This window comes from Anolis sagrei, chromosome 8, assembly GCF_037176765.1.
Source record: "Anolis sagrei isolate rAnoSag1 chromosome 8, rAnoSag1.mat, whole genome shotgun sequence".
Classification (NCBI taxonomy): domain Eukaryota; kingdom Metazoa; phylum Chordata; class Lepidosauria; order Squamata; family Dactyloidae; genus Anolis; species Anolis sagrei.
Genome location: NC_090028.1, coordinates 27437260 through 27453634, shown reverse-complemented (window position 1 = coordinate 27453634; position 16375 = coordinate 27437260). Strand labels below are relative to the sequence as shown.

The 16375-nt window shown below is 42.2% G+C and overlaps 1 protein-coding gene across 1 annotated transcript in view; it reads right to left on the bottom strand.

Annotated features, from left to right (window-relative positions):
* The window catches only part of CDH15 (cadherin 15), a 32402-nt gene extending 16277 nt beyond the window's left edge, over nucleotides 1-16125 (bottom strand). Inside the window, 7 exon segments of the mRNA XM_060788416.2 lie at nucleotides 386-514; nucleotides 2719-2879; nucleotides 3354-3498; nucleotides 5981-6136; nucleotides 8214-8366; nucleotides 15838-15957; nucleotides 15959-16125. Of these exon segments, the coding sequence (XP_060644399.2) occupies nucleotides 386-514; nucleotides 2719-2879; nucleotides 3354-3498; nucleotides 5981-6136; nucleotides 8214-8366; nucleotides 15838-15957; nucleotides 15959-16102 (1008 nt within the window). The 5' untranslated portion in view covers nucleotides 16103-16125.
* Between the last annotated feature and the right edge of the window lie 250 nt (nucleotides 16126-16375).

Genomic DNA, 16375 nt, shown 5'->3' with positions numbered 1-16375 from the left:
GCTCCCCCTGTGGCCGGAACTAAGCATACCCTCATGAAGCTGGAAATGCTGGAATGTTAAATCGCCTCTGTGTCTGTCTGTATATGTTGTATGTCTAAATAGCATTGAATGTTTGCCATGTATATGTGCATTGTAATTCGCCCTGAGTCCCCTGTGGATGAGAAGGGCGGAATATAAATACTGTAAATAAATAAATAATAAATAAATGTTTCCCCTTTTTTGTTTGTTTGTGTAACCAATGTAACTACAGACTACTTTCTTTCTCTGTAAAGTGCCTGTGATCTACTCTGTCTCACTGAATCTTTTCAATGTTTAAAAAGTATTAATGATATCCATCATCCTCAAATGGAAAACAAAGAAGAGTCACTGCTGTTGGGTTTCTCACCTCTTCCTCCGCAAACTCCGGGGGGTTGTCGTTGATGTCGTCCACGTAGATGACGGCTGCAGCAGTGGTGGCCAGTCCCTCTCCGGACATATCAGCCACCTGAAGGGTCAGGTTATACACTCCTATCACCTGTATGGAAAAGAGACGGAAAGCGGTCACGATGCAAGGAAGAGCCCTGAAGGGAATGCATCGCAAATGTAGAGTGAATCCGGCTTGGCACCATTTGAACTATCATGGCTCAAGGCTATGGGATCATAGTAGTTTTGAACTGCCCTAGCCTTCTTTTCCAAAGATTGCAGGTACCTCACCAAACCACAGGATTGAGCCACAGCAATTCAAGTGGTGATCAACTGCATTAATTCTACAATGGAGATGGAGAAGCTCCAAAGTCGACAAGGACATTCCTCATGATGAAAAAAACATCAGAAATAATACCTCACAGGTAAAAATCAGGGCTTGTGTTGCTGTGAGTTTTCCAGGCTGTATGGCCATGTTCCAGTTCTTTCATGACTTCACAACCTCTACGGATGCCTGCCATAGATGGAGGTGAAACGTCAGGGAGAATGCTTCCGGAACATGGCGAGACAGCCTGGAAAACTCACAACAACCCAATTTAATGTATTGTCAAAGGCTTTCATGGTCGAAATCACTTGGTTGTTGTGAGTTTTTCATGATGTATGGTCATAGCTAATTTCTACATGGGACACTTTGAAAAACAAGCCCTGGAAACAGCAACCAAAAAGCCCACAATATGGTTCAGTTATGTGGATGACACCTTCACCATTTGGAGCCATGGAGAAGAAGAACTAAACAGGTTACTGGATCATCTTAACAGCATCCACCCAAACATCCAATTCACAATGGAAAAAGAAAATGAAGGAAGACTGCCTTTTCTAGATGTCCTAGTCATCCGCAAACCAGATCAACAATTGGGTCACACCGTCTACAGAAAAACCACACACAGAGATAGATATCTACATAAAAACTCCAACCATCACCCAAGTCAAAACAAGAAGCACCATTCAAGCCTTGGCAGACCGTGCAAAAAGAACCTGCGAAGCCCACCTCCTCCAAGATGAACTGAACCACCTCAACTGGGCTCTACAGGCCAATGGAGACTCCACCTCAGACATCAGAAGTACTGCAAGACCGAGAACAAGCCATGAGAGTCAAGACAAAGATCCACCCAGAGGAAAAGTGTTCTTGCCATACATCAAGGGAACCCCTGACCGCACAGGGAAACTGATGAGGAAACACAACATACAAACTATCTACAGACACACCAAAAAATCCAACAAATGCTCCGTTCAGCAAAGGACAAGAGGGATCCTCTCACTTCTTCAGGAGTCTACCGTATACCATGCAGCTGTGGACAAGTCTACAGAGGGACCACCAAACGCAGCAGCATTGCCCAAACACGCATCAAGGAACATGAAAGGCACTGCAGACTACTCCAACCAGAGAAGTCAGCCATAGCAGAGCACCTGATGAACCAACCTGGACACAGCATATTATTTGAGAACACAAAAATGCTGGACCACTCTCACAACCACCATGTCAGACAACACGGAGAAGCCATTGAAATCCACAAGCATGTGGACAATTTCAACAGAAAGGAGGAAACCATGAAAATGAACACAATCTGGCTACCAATATTAAAACTCTAAGATTACAACAGCAAAACAACAGAGAGGAAACATCTAATCGCCTCTCAACAAAAGATTGCTCCAGGCACTGCCATGCCATCAAATGCTAATCAAGGTGGTCAGTTGAAACATTCACATGTAGCTCCAACAGACAAGAGTCCTTTGTCCCACCCTGGTCATTCCACAGATATATAAACCCTTTTTCCTAGTTCCAACAGACCTCACTACCTCTGAGGATGCTTGCCATAGATGCAGGCGAAACGTCAGGAGACAATGCCTCTAGAACATGGCCATATAGCCTGAAAAAACCTACAACAACCCTGTGATTTTGGCCATGAAAGCCTTTGACAATACAATTATTGTTTCCATTTGATGTTTTGTCATATCTGTTATAACAAGTTGTACTTTTTATTTAATTTTAGTTTGTTAAGTTATAATACGTATTTATATGTTGGGTTGTATAAAGTTTGTTCGTATGGATTTATTGTTGTTGTACTCAGGCATTGAATGTTTGCCTTTTATGTTTGGAATTCGCCCTGAGTCCCTTTGGGGAGATAAAGATTATTATTATTACTATTATTATTATTATTATTATTATTATTATTTCTCTTCACGCATTCAGCTCTGCACCCCACCTGGATTTGCTCCTGTTCCATTCCTTAGGGGTCATTTGGGGTGAATCCCTACCTCTCGGTCAAGAGCAACTTCTGCCGTCTGAATTTCCCCGGAGGCCTCGTCGATTCTGAAGATGTCTCTCGCTTTCGGCTCCAGGATGGAGTATTTCAGGGCCGCATTGTCCGTCTCAGGATCGTCGGCATCACTGGCTTCCACCTTCATCACAAAGGTACCTGGGGAAAGGGAAAGGGCCGATGGGAACATCATGGCTGCCAATCTTGGGAGCTAAGCAGGGTCAGCCCAGGTTAAGACTTGGATGGGAGGCCACAAATGAATACCAGTTGACGTGGGTTCTATTCCGGATGAAAGCCATCTTTGAGGATCCCTGGTTCGATAAAACCCTAGAAAGCTCCTGGGATAACCATTAGTCAACAAGTGGCCTGAAACTAAGCAGGGTCATCCTTAGTTAGTACTTGGATGGGAAGCAATGAGCAAATATCAGATCATCTGGGCTCTATTTCAGAGGAAGGAAGTGTCAAAGCTGCCTCTGGGGAGTCTTTCCCCAAGTAAACCCTATTAAGTCAATGGGGTCGCCATAGGTTGATCTGTAACTTGAAGGCTCCATTTGGTTAGAGAGACCCAAAAGGACAGAAGATGCAGAAGTGGCCTGGCATTGATGACCAGAAGCTATGGATGGGGACACTCACCTGGAGCTGCTCCTTCCACCACGCGCCCTGTAAAGGCCTTTTGCCGGAAGAGCGGGCGGTTGTCATTCTGGTCCATGACCACGATCTCCAAGTCTGTGGGGTCTTCCAGAGGAACTCCACTGAGATCCAGGGCAAACGCCTTGAGCTGGACATGGGCAAAGCAGAAGAGGTCAAGCTCTTGGGTTTTCCAAAATTAAGACAGAATCCTTACATTTTGCAGAAAAACCCTTAGTCAAATCCTAAGCTTGGAAATGACCTGCTTTTTGGACACAACTTCTTGGATTCCCTTGAATTGCCACCTCTCTCCTTACAGGCCTGCTGAGTCCAGAATGCACCAAACAAAACCCTTTAGGTAAGGCCAAGGGTGTATATTCTTATAATAATCATAATAATTAAATTATTATTGTTGGGTTTCATCCCTGAACTGCACACGTCTCTTGTGTCATCAAGTCTCCAGTCCTCAATGAGTAGTTAGACTAGAGATAGGATTAAGCTGAGGGATTCTTTTCCTATATGTTTACCAAAAAGGGCTTTGTCTTTCCTCCTCCTCCTTGCCACTGTCTCCTCCCCCTTTGAATATGTAGGAATGGAATCTCTGTGAGGGAATTTACTTTTAAAATGTATTTTTATTGTCCTGGGCTTGGTCATGTGGCCACTCACCATTTTCCAGTCACTTCTGCCTTTGCTTCCTTCCACTGAGGATGCATTTTGCCTCTCTCTTTAGGCAAAAAGTAGCTGCATGGATTTTTTTTTTTACTTTTTACCTTTTTATTCCCTTAAAAGATGAGCCCAAGTAAGCTAGTGAGCTCCAAAACCTTTTCTATCTAGAATGTATTTCTTTTACTTAAATAAATATTTTTGAACCTAAAGTTCTGACTCTGCAATCCTGTGCCATCCTAAGAAATAGAAGGCTATCCCAGCTCATCACATGTAAGTTTCTGCTAGTTACGATGTTTACTTCTGGTACGCTGCTATATTTACGGTGGAATCACCCCAAGTGAGGGTTATTTTTGAGCCTAACAGCTCAGATTCCACAACAATTGTTGTTGTTGTTGTTGTTGTTATCCCGCTTTTTCTCCCTCAAAGCAGACTCAAAGCAGCTAACGCTAAAATCCATACAATGTGGGAATTAAAACCAAAAGCACTGTAATTAGGTAAAAGGTAAAGGTTTCCCCTTGACATTAAGTCTAGTCTAGTAATATAATACTAATAATATGATATAATAATTGTACATTATATATTACATGTAATATTACTATAATATTGCAGTATAGTGGTATAGTACAATATAGTTATTCATATAAAACTCATATTGTCCTATGCTAATAATGATAATATATTGCATACACATATAATATTGATCATAATATTGTAATACAATAGAACAATAATAATACAATATAATAATTATATATTTTATATTACATATAATATTACTAACAATATTACAGTGTAGTGGTATAGTACAATATAGTAATATATCATACTAATATTGTGCTATGCTAATAATATAATATAGTGTATGTACATATAACTTTTAAGACGCTCTGAATCCCCTTTGGGGTGAGAAGGGCAGCATATAAATGACGTAAATAAATAAATAGTTGTGTCCGATTCGGTGGGGGGGGGGGGTGATGCTCGTCTCCATTTCTAAGTCAAAGGGTTGCCGTTGTCCATGCACGTCTCCAAAGTCATGTGGTCAGCATGACTGCATGGAGCACCGTTACCTTCCTGCCAGAGCAGTACCTATTGATCTACTCACATTTGCATGTTTTTGAACTACTCGGTTGGCAGAAGCTGAGGCTAACAGCAGGAGCTCACCCCTGCACCCCGGAAGGGCTGGCATTGTCCACAGACATCTCCAAGGTCATGTGGTTGGCATGACTGCATGGAGCGCCATTACCTTCCCATTGGAGCAGTACCTATTCATCTACTCACATTTGCATGTTTTCGAACTGCTAGGTTGGCAGAAGCTGGGGCTAATAGTGGCAACTCAACCCGCTCCTCGGAATTGAACCACTGACCTTTTGGTCAGCAAGTTCAGCAGCTCAGCAGTTCAAACCGCTGCACCACTGGAGGCTCCTATGTACATAGCAGCAAAATTAGAGTATCGCTCCTTGTTGTTGTTGTTGTTGCTACTGCTATTTGTATTCATATTCCATTTTTCCTCTCCTAAAAAAAGACTCAAAATGTCTAGCACTACACATCATAACAATGTGTAAATTAAAACCTAGAGCATACAGATATTAAAATAGAATTAAATATAAGTTCAGAAGTCTGTCCCCCATTGAGTTTTCAGTCTCCAAATTTGTCGCAAAATTCGAAACTTTAACTGTATGCTTAGAAACAGAGATGGGAATCCTGTATTAGTTTTGAATGCATCACTTGAAATTACACACTTCTGAATATTACGTATTAATGGACCCCCATTCTACATGTACCACTGTTTCTTATTTGTGCTTTAACAATGTGTTAAAGCACAAATTGTGTCGATGTCCAGCTTTTCGGCACCTTGGAGGTTGTGCTCATATCCAGCCACAGGGGGTGCTGTTGCTCCATGACCTTTGGGGCTGCCTCCCAAATCTATAACGAGGCCCAATTTACAAAGAGCATGAGGCTTTCCTCACCCGAAAGCGGTCGTTCTTTTCCCGGTCCAGCATGGTATTGAGGTAGACCTTCCCGCTGAGCTTTTCGATGGAGAAGATGTCCTTGGGCTCTTCATCCACACCTGGTCCTTTGATGCTATAAATTACCCCTCCGGGCTGCTGCTTGTCAGATTTAATCTGCAAAGGGAGACAGAAAATAATAATAATAATAATAATAATAATAATAATAATAATAAACATTTATTTATACCCCGCTACCATCTCCCGGAGGACTCAGTGCGGCTTACAAGAGGCCGAGCCCAAATACATCAATAAAACAACACAGCAATACAGACAATAAATAACTCATAAACAAAGCAATAAACAATAACAGTCCTTGGTGCATCTAACAACAACAACAACAACAACAACACTTTATTTATGTTCCGCCCTATCTCCCCAAAGGGACTCAGGACAGATCACAGCACACATACACGGCAAACATTCAATGCTGTTTGGACTGACAAGGACAGAACAGACCCAAAGGAGATATGTTGTGTCGATGTCCAGCTTTTCGGCGCCTTGGAGGTTGTGCTCAAATCCAGCCACAGGGGGTGCTGTTGCTCCATCCTCTATGATGAAGAGCCAACAGAACTTCCTTTTGGTTGCAGCATTTCTGGTCTTTTTCTTTTATGGAGTCGTAAATATCTCCCCTGCTTTTTTAGCGGTACCTAATTTCTCTACTCAACAGCTCTAATCTGTTTTCAAACTGCTTAGGTAAACAGTGAGCTGCGCTGACAGTTGGGCACTCACACTGACCCGGGCTTTGAACTGGCAACTTTTCGGTTGGTAGATCGTATTGCTTCTGGTGGTGATTTATCAGCTGTGCTATAGTCCGGCCTCTGCATGCATTCTACACTGCAGAATGAATGCAGATTGATACCACTATCTGCTACGGCTCAGTGAGAGCTCTAGCTTGGCACTCTTTAGCAGAGAAGGCTCAGGACCTTGGAATGGTAAAACTATAACCCCTAGGATTCCACAGCATTGAGCCATGGCCATTAAAGTGGTGCCAAACTGCATTAATTCTCCAATGTAGATGCACTCTCCATGCTGGCTCTCCTATGCAGCAAATAATAATAATAATAATAATAATAATAATAATAATAATAATAATATCAATGCAACAGCCAGCAGAGTGATCTTGTCTGCTGTGGACTCATCTTGTTCTGTTTCAAATAATAATAATAATAATAATCATCATCATCATCGAACTGAAAAGACTCTGGCACAAGCCAGTCAAGGTGGTCCCTGTGGTGATTGGCACACTGGCCGCAGTGCCTAAAGACCTTGGCCTGCACTCAAACACAATAAGCGCTGACAAAATTACCATCTGCCAGCTGCAAAAGGCCACCTTACTGGGATCTGCACACATTATTCGCCAATACACCACATAGTCCTAGACCCTTGGGAAGTGTCCGACGTGTGATCCAATACAACAACCAGCAGAGTGATCTTGTCTGCTGTGGAATCATCTTGTTGTATTTCAAACAATAACAACAACAACAATAATAATGGGTTGTTGTGAGTTTTCCAGGCTGTATAGCCATGTTCCAGAAGCATTCCCTCCTGACGTTTTGCCTGCATTTATGGCAGGCATCCTCAGAGGTTGTGAGGTTTGTCGGAAACTAGGAAAATGGGGTTTATATATCTTGGTGGGAGAAATAACTCTTGTCTGTTCTTTCACAACTTTTTCACACCTCCCTCCAACAGACGAGAGTTCTTTTTCCCACCCTGGACATTCCACAGATACATCAACCTCACTTTCCTAGTTTCCAACAAACCTCACAACCTCTGAGGATGCCTGCCATAGATGTGGGTGAAATGTCAGGAGAGAATGCTTCTGGAACATGGCCAGACAGCCCGGAAAACTTACAACAACCCAGTGATTCCGGCCATGAAAGCCTTTGACAATACAACAACAACAACAACAACAACACAATAATTAATAACATTAATTAATTAATTAATTAGTAATAATAAATATTAATTAATTAATAATAATTAATAATATTCAGATTTCTCTCTCAAAAGACACTCACCAGCCTTTTGATGTATCTGGACATTATAGCACTCTCCAATTCGAATTTCTGCATTATACTTAATGGCATAAGATTTTAACTAGCAATTACCAATTATTTTATGTCTCACTTTTATATTATACTTATTTATTTATATGCGAATGGTGTGCATATAAATAATGTTCATTTCTTACCTGGACCAAGAGATGTGGAAGACGTTTGTGGTTTTCGGAGACACTGATGGGTGGGATGACCCATGCCCTCTTGACTCTTCCCGAACTGTCCTTCCGATGCCATGGATTCAATACCGGGGTGCCAATATTGGAGTCCTCAGAACCGAAGATGCCCTTTTAAAAAGAAGGAAAAGCTTCCTGTTACATAACAGGAACGCCAGCATTTTTGACAGCTCTGTCCAAAGTTCAGACCAAAGTCTGAAACAGATCCATTGTGGGCACTGCCATCTGGGACCAAAGTGGAGCAGTGCATCTACTATAGGTTTTAGTTTGCACTTGTGCCACTGTTTAAACTAAAGTTCAGACTAAAACCCAAAGCCGATTCACTGCTCCGCTGAGATGAGAGCCACTTTTTGCCATGGCCAAGAAAAAGAAGAAGAGAGGGAGAGAGGTGGAGAAAGAGAAGACTGAGGAAGAGAAGAAGAGAATAAGAGGAAGAGAGAAGGAGGAGAAAGAGAAAGGTGGGAAGAGGATGATAGGGGTAGAAGAGGAGGAAGAGAGGAAAAGGAGGAGGAAAGAAAGGGAAACAAGGAGGTTGAGGAGATGCGGAAGTAGAGGAGGAAGAGAAGAATGATAGGAAGAGAATAGAGGAAGATGGAAGGGAGGAAAAAGACAAGGAGTAATGGAATGGGAAAGGAGGCTGAGAAGAAGAGGAAGTAGAGGAAGAGGGGAGGAAGAGGAGGATAGAGGAAGAAGGAAGGGAGGAAAAGGAGGGGGAGGAAATGAATGGGAAAGAGGAGGATGTTGAGGAAAAGAGGAAGTAGAGGAAGAGGTGAGGAAGAGGAGGATAGAGGAAGAAGGAAGGGAGGAAAAGGAGGAGGAGGAAATGAATGGGAAAGAGGAGGTTGAGGAGAAGAGGAAGTAGAGAAGGGAAAGGAAGAGGAGAGGAAGAGGAGGATAGAGGAAGGGAGGAAACGAGGAGGAAAGTAATGGGAAAGAGGAGGAGGTTGAGGAGAAGAGGAAGTAGAGGAGGAAGAGAAAAAGAAGAAAGGGAGGAGGAGGATAGAGAAAGAAGGAAGGGAGGGAAAGGGGGAGGAGGAAATGAATGGGAAAGAGGAGGAGGTTGAGGAGAAGAGGAAGTAGAGAATGAGAAGGAGAGGAAGAGGAGGATAAAGGAAGAAGGAAGGGAGGAAAAGGAGTAGCAGTAAAGGAATGGGAAAGAGGAGGAGGTTGAGGAGAAGAGGAGGAGGAAGAAAAGGATAGGAGGAGGAGGATAGAGGGAGGAAGAGAGGAAAAGGGGGAAGAGAAAAGGCAAAAGAAGGGTGAAGGGAGGAAAAAAAGAGGAAACATTATTTCCTGGTAATGCCCTACCTAACTCCAATTTGGCTCCATCATTTGAGTGTAAAAACTGGAATATAATGGATCTACCTCCCCCCCCCCCCCCAAAAAAAAAAAAAAAGACAATGTCCTCCCTCGTGGCAAACCTCTTGTTCCTAGAGATTTCTGGAGGACAGCTGTGTGGCATTCCTCAATGGAAACCCTAGACCCCTTTGGGGTTTTGTGGAGGAACAGCTGCCGCTCTGCAGGTTTTAGGGCCCTCCTGTCGTAGAGGAATTCATGGGGAAGGGCACCAAATGGGGGTCCCGTCTATTAGCCGGTGGTGGAAAAAAGGAGAGCATTCTGAACTGTGCAAAGATTCAAACTCATGTGCCAGAGCCTTTGAAGGATTCCACGTATTGCAAAAAATTCTACTCTTAAGGGCTGCAAAACCATTTGGGAGTTGTAGCTGCTGGGATGTATAGTTCACCTACAATCAAAGATCATTCTGAACCCCACCAATGATGGAATTGAACCAAATTTGGCACACAGAACTTCCATGATCTACAAAAAATACTTGAAGAGTTTAGGGGGCATTGACCTTGCTTTTTGGAGTTGTAGTGCACCTCCATCCAGAGAGCACTGTGGACTTGAATAATGATAGATCTGGACCAAACTTGGCACAAATACTCAATACACCCAAATGTGAACGTATGTGGAGTTTGAGGAAAATAGACCTTGACATTTGGGAGTTGTACCATCAAAGAGCACTCTGAACCCCACCAACGATAGAATTGGGACAAACTTCCCACACAGAACCCCCATCCATGACCAACAGAAAATACTGTGTTTTCTGATGGTCTTTGGTGACCCCCTCGCAACACCCCCCATGAGTCCCGACCCCCAGGTTGAGAAATGCTGGTTTAACCATTTGCACTACCAGGGGTGATGGGAAAGGAGGAGGCCTGGGAAGATGGCCCCGATCCTCTTCTTCTTTCCTCCTTTCCCAGTTCTGTTTTGGGCTGCACCAAACCCAAGGGAGCTGTCTGCATTGCAACTTCCTGCCCTTTTCATTCCTTCCCTCTGAAGTCTATTTTCGTTTCTGTTCCGAAAGAATCAACCCGCCTCCGTCTCTTTTCCCACACATGACTCCCATCTGGGCTCAGGCCAAAAGCAGGCAGAGAATCCATTCTGGGTTCTAGTCTGAACTTCAATTGTGCTCTCTAAAGAAACTGCTCATAGCTCCCCAATGCTTCAAGAGAGCTTCTAAGGCAGTTGGGACTAAAAAGCAGAGTGGGGTGATAGCACTGATATGTTGCTTGGAGTAAGAGCTATAGAAATTGCTCTCTCTCTCTCTCTCTATATATATAATTTTTTTCCAGCAATACTTACAAAGATGCCTTCCTATGATTCCTTTTGGTGAATAAAGAGTTATATTTATCCTTTATTCATTACTAAAAAGTAACTTTTATTGTTACTGGTTCCATTGCTATTTACGTTTTCATTGCTTTCTAGAACTATATAGAAATATATACAATTGGGAAACAAAGTTTTTGAATTACTGTAATACATATGCATATATATGTGTGTGTATGTGTCTATACACATAATATTTGTATTGCGTTCGATTCTGTTTTAATGCTTGCATATTCGTATATTTTTAAATTGTATACTAATGCTTTTATGTCAAGCTGCTTTGAGTTCTCCTTGGGAAGTAAAGAGGAGTATAAATATAATAATAATAATAATAGTTTTCCAATTGTTCTCTTTTTTGTTTATTTATTTTATTTATTTAAATATTTATTATTCTTTATTTAATATTTTATTATTTATTTATTATATCTTTTTTATATATGTATTTATTATGTTTTATTATTCCAATTGTTCCCTTTCTTGTTTATTTATTTATTTCTTTAAATATTTATTATTTATTTATTTCATATTTTATTATTTATTTATTATATCTTTTTATATATGTATTTATTACATGTTTTATTATTTATTATTTATATTTTATTATTTATTTATTTATTTTATTATTTTTATTTATTATTCGTTCTTTTATGTTCCCAATTGTTACCTTTTTCTTTCTTTATTTTATGTATTTAAATATTTATTTACTTATTTTATATTGTCATATATATAATTATTATTTCATTTATTATTATTATTTTGTTTATTTTACATGCTAATTATTTATATATGTTTTTTTATTTATTACTCTGTTATTTATAATTTTATTTTCCCAATTGTTACCTTTTTTGGGGGGGGGGGGGGTTTGCTCTTTTTTTTTGTAAATTCACTGCAAAGAAACCAGAACAGATCATAGGGTGCATCTACACTGTAGAATGAATGCAGTTTGAGAGCCCTTCAAACGCCATGACCCAATGCTATGGAATACTGAGAGTTTGGCTGAGAAGACTCAAGACCTTGGGAAACGACAACTCCCGTCACATCATAGGATTGAGTCATGGTGGTTAAAAGTGTTGAACTGCATTCATTCTGGAGTGTGGATGCCCACAGAGAAGGCTAAAGACCTTGGAAAACTACAGCTCCCAGGATTCCGCGGAATTGAGCCATGGCACTTAAAAGTGGTACTGGACTACATTCGTTCTACAATGTAGCTGCACCCATAAGCAATAGGTAACCTTGCCTTTTCATGGCTGGAATCAATTGAGCCACAAACCCACAAACCTAAACTGGGTCCTTTTGCCAAATGGGACCCCGACCCTTTTCTCTCTGCCCTAAAATGTTATTTGTGCCTCGGCTTTGCATTCCTCTGCAGCAGGTGGCTGGGTATGGATGCTGAGTCCCAAACGCCTGCGCATGGAGGAATACCACACTCCCTTTGCGGTGAAAAACGACACCAGTCTGGTCCATTTGTTTGGTGTGCAAGAATGGGGATTTGCACTGGTTCTAGAGTTCTGGTTTGCTCCAATATTTACCGTTGCAAGCAATGAATGTGCAGAATTAAAGGAAAGAAGTATTTTATGCATATTTATTTATTAAAGAGCCATAGAGTGGGAAGAGATTCCAAGGGCCATCCAGTTCAGGCCTATTCTGCCATATGCAGATCATGATGATGTGATTTGCCTGGAGCCATGAAGAGAGGCGGGTAAGAAATACATTATTATTATTATTATTATTATTATTATTATTATTGATTGTTGTAGGTTTCTTCGGGCTGTATGGCCATGGTCTAGAGGCATTCTCTCCTGACGTTTCGCCTGCATCTATGGCAAGCATCCTCAGAGGTAGTGAGGTCTGTTGGAACTAGGCAAAATGATTTATATATCTGTGGAATGACCACGGTGAGAAAAGGACTCTTGTCTGCTGGAGCTAGGTGTGAATGTTTCAACTGACCACCTTGATTAGCATACAATGGGCTGACTGTGCCTGGAGCAAACTTTTGTTGAGAGGTGATTAGATGTCCCTGCCTTCTTCTTCTCTGTTGTTGTGCTGTTGAAATTTTAGAGTTTTTTTAAATACTGGTAGCCAAATTTTGTTCATTTTCATGGTTTCCTCCTTTCTGTTGAAATTGTCCACATGCTTGTGTATTTCAATGGCTTCTCTGTGTAGTCTGACCTCACTACCTCTGAGGATGCTTGCCATAGATGCAGGCGAAATGTCAGGAGAAATGCCTCTAGAACATGGCCATATAGCCCGAAAATCCCACAAGAACCTAGTGATTCCAGCCATGAAAGCCTTCGACAATACAGAAATGTTGTTGTTGTGTGTTTTCAAGTCATTTCAGACTTAGGTTGACCGTGAGTGAGGGCCAGGTAAATGATCTTGGAGGGCCACATCCGGCCCCTGGGCCTTAGTTTCAGGACCCCTGAAACAAAACAAACCTCTATACAACTTGGATACTAATCCAAGTTGTATAGAGGTTTGTTTTGTTTGATTGTTGTTGTTGTTATTATTATTATTATTATTGGAAGGCCCCATCCAATCCCTCCCAACAGATGGCCATCCAGCCTCTGCTTAAAATGGACTGACTCTGAGGCATATTCCATTGCATATCCCTAACAACAAGGGATGGAGAGCTATGTCCAGAATAGCACATGAGTCTCTCCTTGCATCCCCCAAATTATGACCCCTTCCAAGTGTTGCTAATGCGAGCCACATGGAAAGCAAGGTTCCCGTCCATTCGCCACTGCATTTTCATGCTCCCAGCTGCCTCAATGGAGATTTCACGCTCATTCCTGACTCAGAGGGCAGCTGTCAGAAATAGGAGGGAGGGGGGACCCAACATCAGTCGACATTGCAAAGGACAGAAGCATCCAATGACCACAATGGAACACAATGGTAGTTGTGGAATAGGTGCAAAAGTAACTTCCATGCAATGCATGTTTTTGCAGCCACGAGGTTTTAGATTGTATTTATGTCTATTAAGTTTTGAGTCTCAAGCTGGCAAATAGGTGGGATAATGCTGAGTCCGGATGGCGATAAGGGGGTATATAGAGAGGTTTGCACCTAGGAATGAAATAAATGCAGCTAGACCCCACTTGAAGTGCCATGGCTCAATGCAATGGAATCATGGGAGTTGTAGTTTGGCAAGGTCTTTAGTCTTCCCTGTCAAAGAGAGCTAGGGCCGCACCAAACTAGACGTCCCAGGGCTTCATCGCATTGAGCCATAGCAGTTAAAGTGGTGTCAAACTGCATTCATCCCACCGGGGAGATGCCATGGAAACCTATTGGGTGCACTTGAGCAAGTACCATTCTCTCAGCCTCAAGAGGAAAGACATGACAAACTGAAAAAAATCAACAAATACATAAAGTTTTGTTTTCCCCAACCCACAATAAACCCTCAATAATCCAGAGCCTCCCGTTTCCTAAGTGTGCCAATTCAAATGGAGAAGAAACACAACACTTTTCACTAATTTGCTTGGCTTTTCCGAAACTCCAGAACTTTTTCCACTACAGATAGTTTTGTATTGAGGGCCTCATGCCTTATTTGACTGAAAGTTCGGACCAAAGTCCAAAGCATATTCCTGCACTGACACTGGGACATCAGTCACCGATGCTGTGGGTGTGTGCCTCTCCTTTAACTTAAAGTCACTGAAAGAACCCAAGGCTTATAATGTGGCACTCCTGTAAAGTTCAGACTAAAACCCAAAGCTGATTTATAACTTGCTTGGGATCAGAGCCACTGTTTGCCAGGGCCGAGAAAGAGAATGGGAAGAGGAGGAGGAGGAGGAGGAAGAAGAAGAAGAAGAAGAAGAGAGGGAGAGGAGAGGAGAAGAAAGGGAAGAGAAGAAAAAGGAAGAGAAAGAGAGAAAGGGAGGAAGAGGAAGAAGAGAAAAGAAGAAAGAGAGAGAACGGAAAAGGTGAAGGAGGGGAAGAGGAGGGGAGAAGGAAGAGAGGAGAAAGAGAAGGAAGAAGAGATGAGTGGAAAAGAAAGGGAAGAGAAGGAGAAGGAAGAAAAAGTGAAAAAGAGGAAGAGGAAGAAGAGAAAAAGAAAAAAGAGCAGGAAAGGAAGAGAAGGAGAGGAAAGGAGGAAGAGGAGAGGAGAAGGAAAAGAGGTGAAGGAAGGGAAAATGAAGAGGAAGAGAGGAAGAGGAGAGGAGAAGGAAGATAGAAGAAGAAGGAAGAGAAAGTGAAGGAGAGGAAGAAGAAAAAGAGAAGAAAGAGAGGGAAAGAGAAGTAGAGGAAGAGAAGAGGAAGAGATGAAAAGGAGAGGAGAAGGAAGAAAAGGTGAAGGAGAGGTAGAAGAGAAAAAGAAAAAGTGCAGGAAAGGAAGAGAATGAGAGGAAAAGAGGAAGAGGAGAGGAGAAGGAAAAAGGAGAAGGAAGGGAAAATGAAGAGGAACAGAGGATGAGGAGAGGAGAAGGAAGATAGAAGGAGAAGAAAGAGATAGTGAAGGAGAGGAAGAGGAGGAAGAGAGGGAGAGGAGAAGGAAGAGAAAGTGAAGGAGAGGAAGAAGAAAAAAGAAGAAAGAAAGGGAAAGGAAGAGAGGAAAAGGAGAGGAGAAAGAAAAGAGGAGAAGGAAGACAAAGTGAAGGAGAGGAAGAGGAGGGGAGAAGGAAGAGAAAGCAGAGGAAAGGAAGAGAAGGACAAGAGTATGAAAGGAGGAAGAGGAAGAGGGGGAGGAGAATGAAGAGAGGAAAAGTAAATGGAAGAGAAAGTGAAGAAGAGGAAGAGGAAGAAGCTGAAAGAGAAGAAGAAAGAGAGGGAAAGGAAGAGAAGGAGAAGGAGAGAAGAGTGGAATAATCAAGGCCCTCAACTGTTACCCTTTGTCTGTAATCCTAAATAGGGCAAGCCAAAGGGAGAAGAAGCAAAACAGTTTCCACCAACTTTTTGGCCCATTCACTTGCCCTGTACTCACCTGTGTGCCAAGGGTTGCCAGGAGGCAGGAGACTATGCAGAATAAGGTGCCCATTACGTCCGAGATCAGCGTGGGAATGAGGCTCTGTCCCCTTTCCTTTCTCTCTCTGTTCTCCTTTGGATAGAGAGCGAAAATAGCCCGGCCGGGTCTCTGACAGACAGCACATGTGTTGCGTTGGGGCCTGGGAGAGGAAGGCCGGATGAAGGAATGGGATGGGGATTGGAGAACTGACGGCATACCTCCCCCTCCAAGATGCAGCATCCATGCACACGGCAGTAGGATTGACACTCAGACCACTGTAGGCAGAGAGATAGAGCTGGGCTGAAAAGCATCTTTCCTTACATAGGAATAGGGTGTAGGATGGAGAGATACATGGCACAAACACTATACATCCCCATTGCAGAAGAGTAGCACTGCGTTGTGTATTCACTCCTTGCAAAAAATATCTACTTATTTTTTGCTTGTTGCTTTTAATCGTTTTTGAAAATAAACAAAAATTTCAGGAACTTGGAATAGTAGCTGGAAAACAGGAATTGCA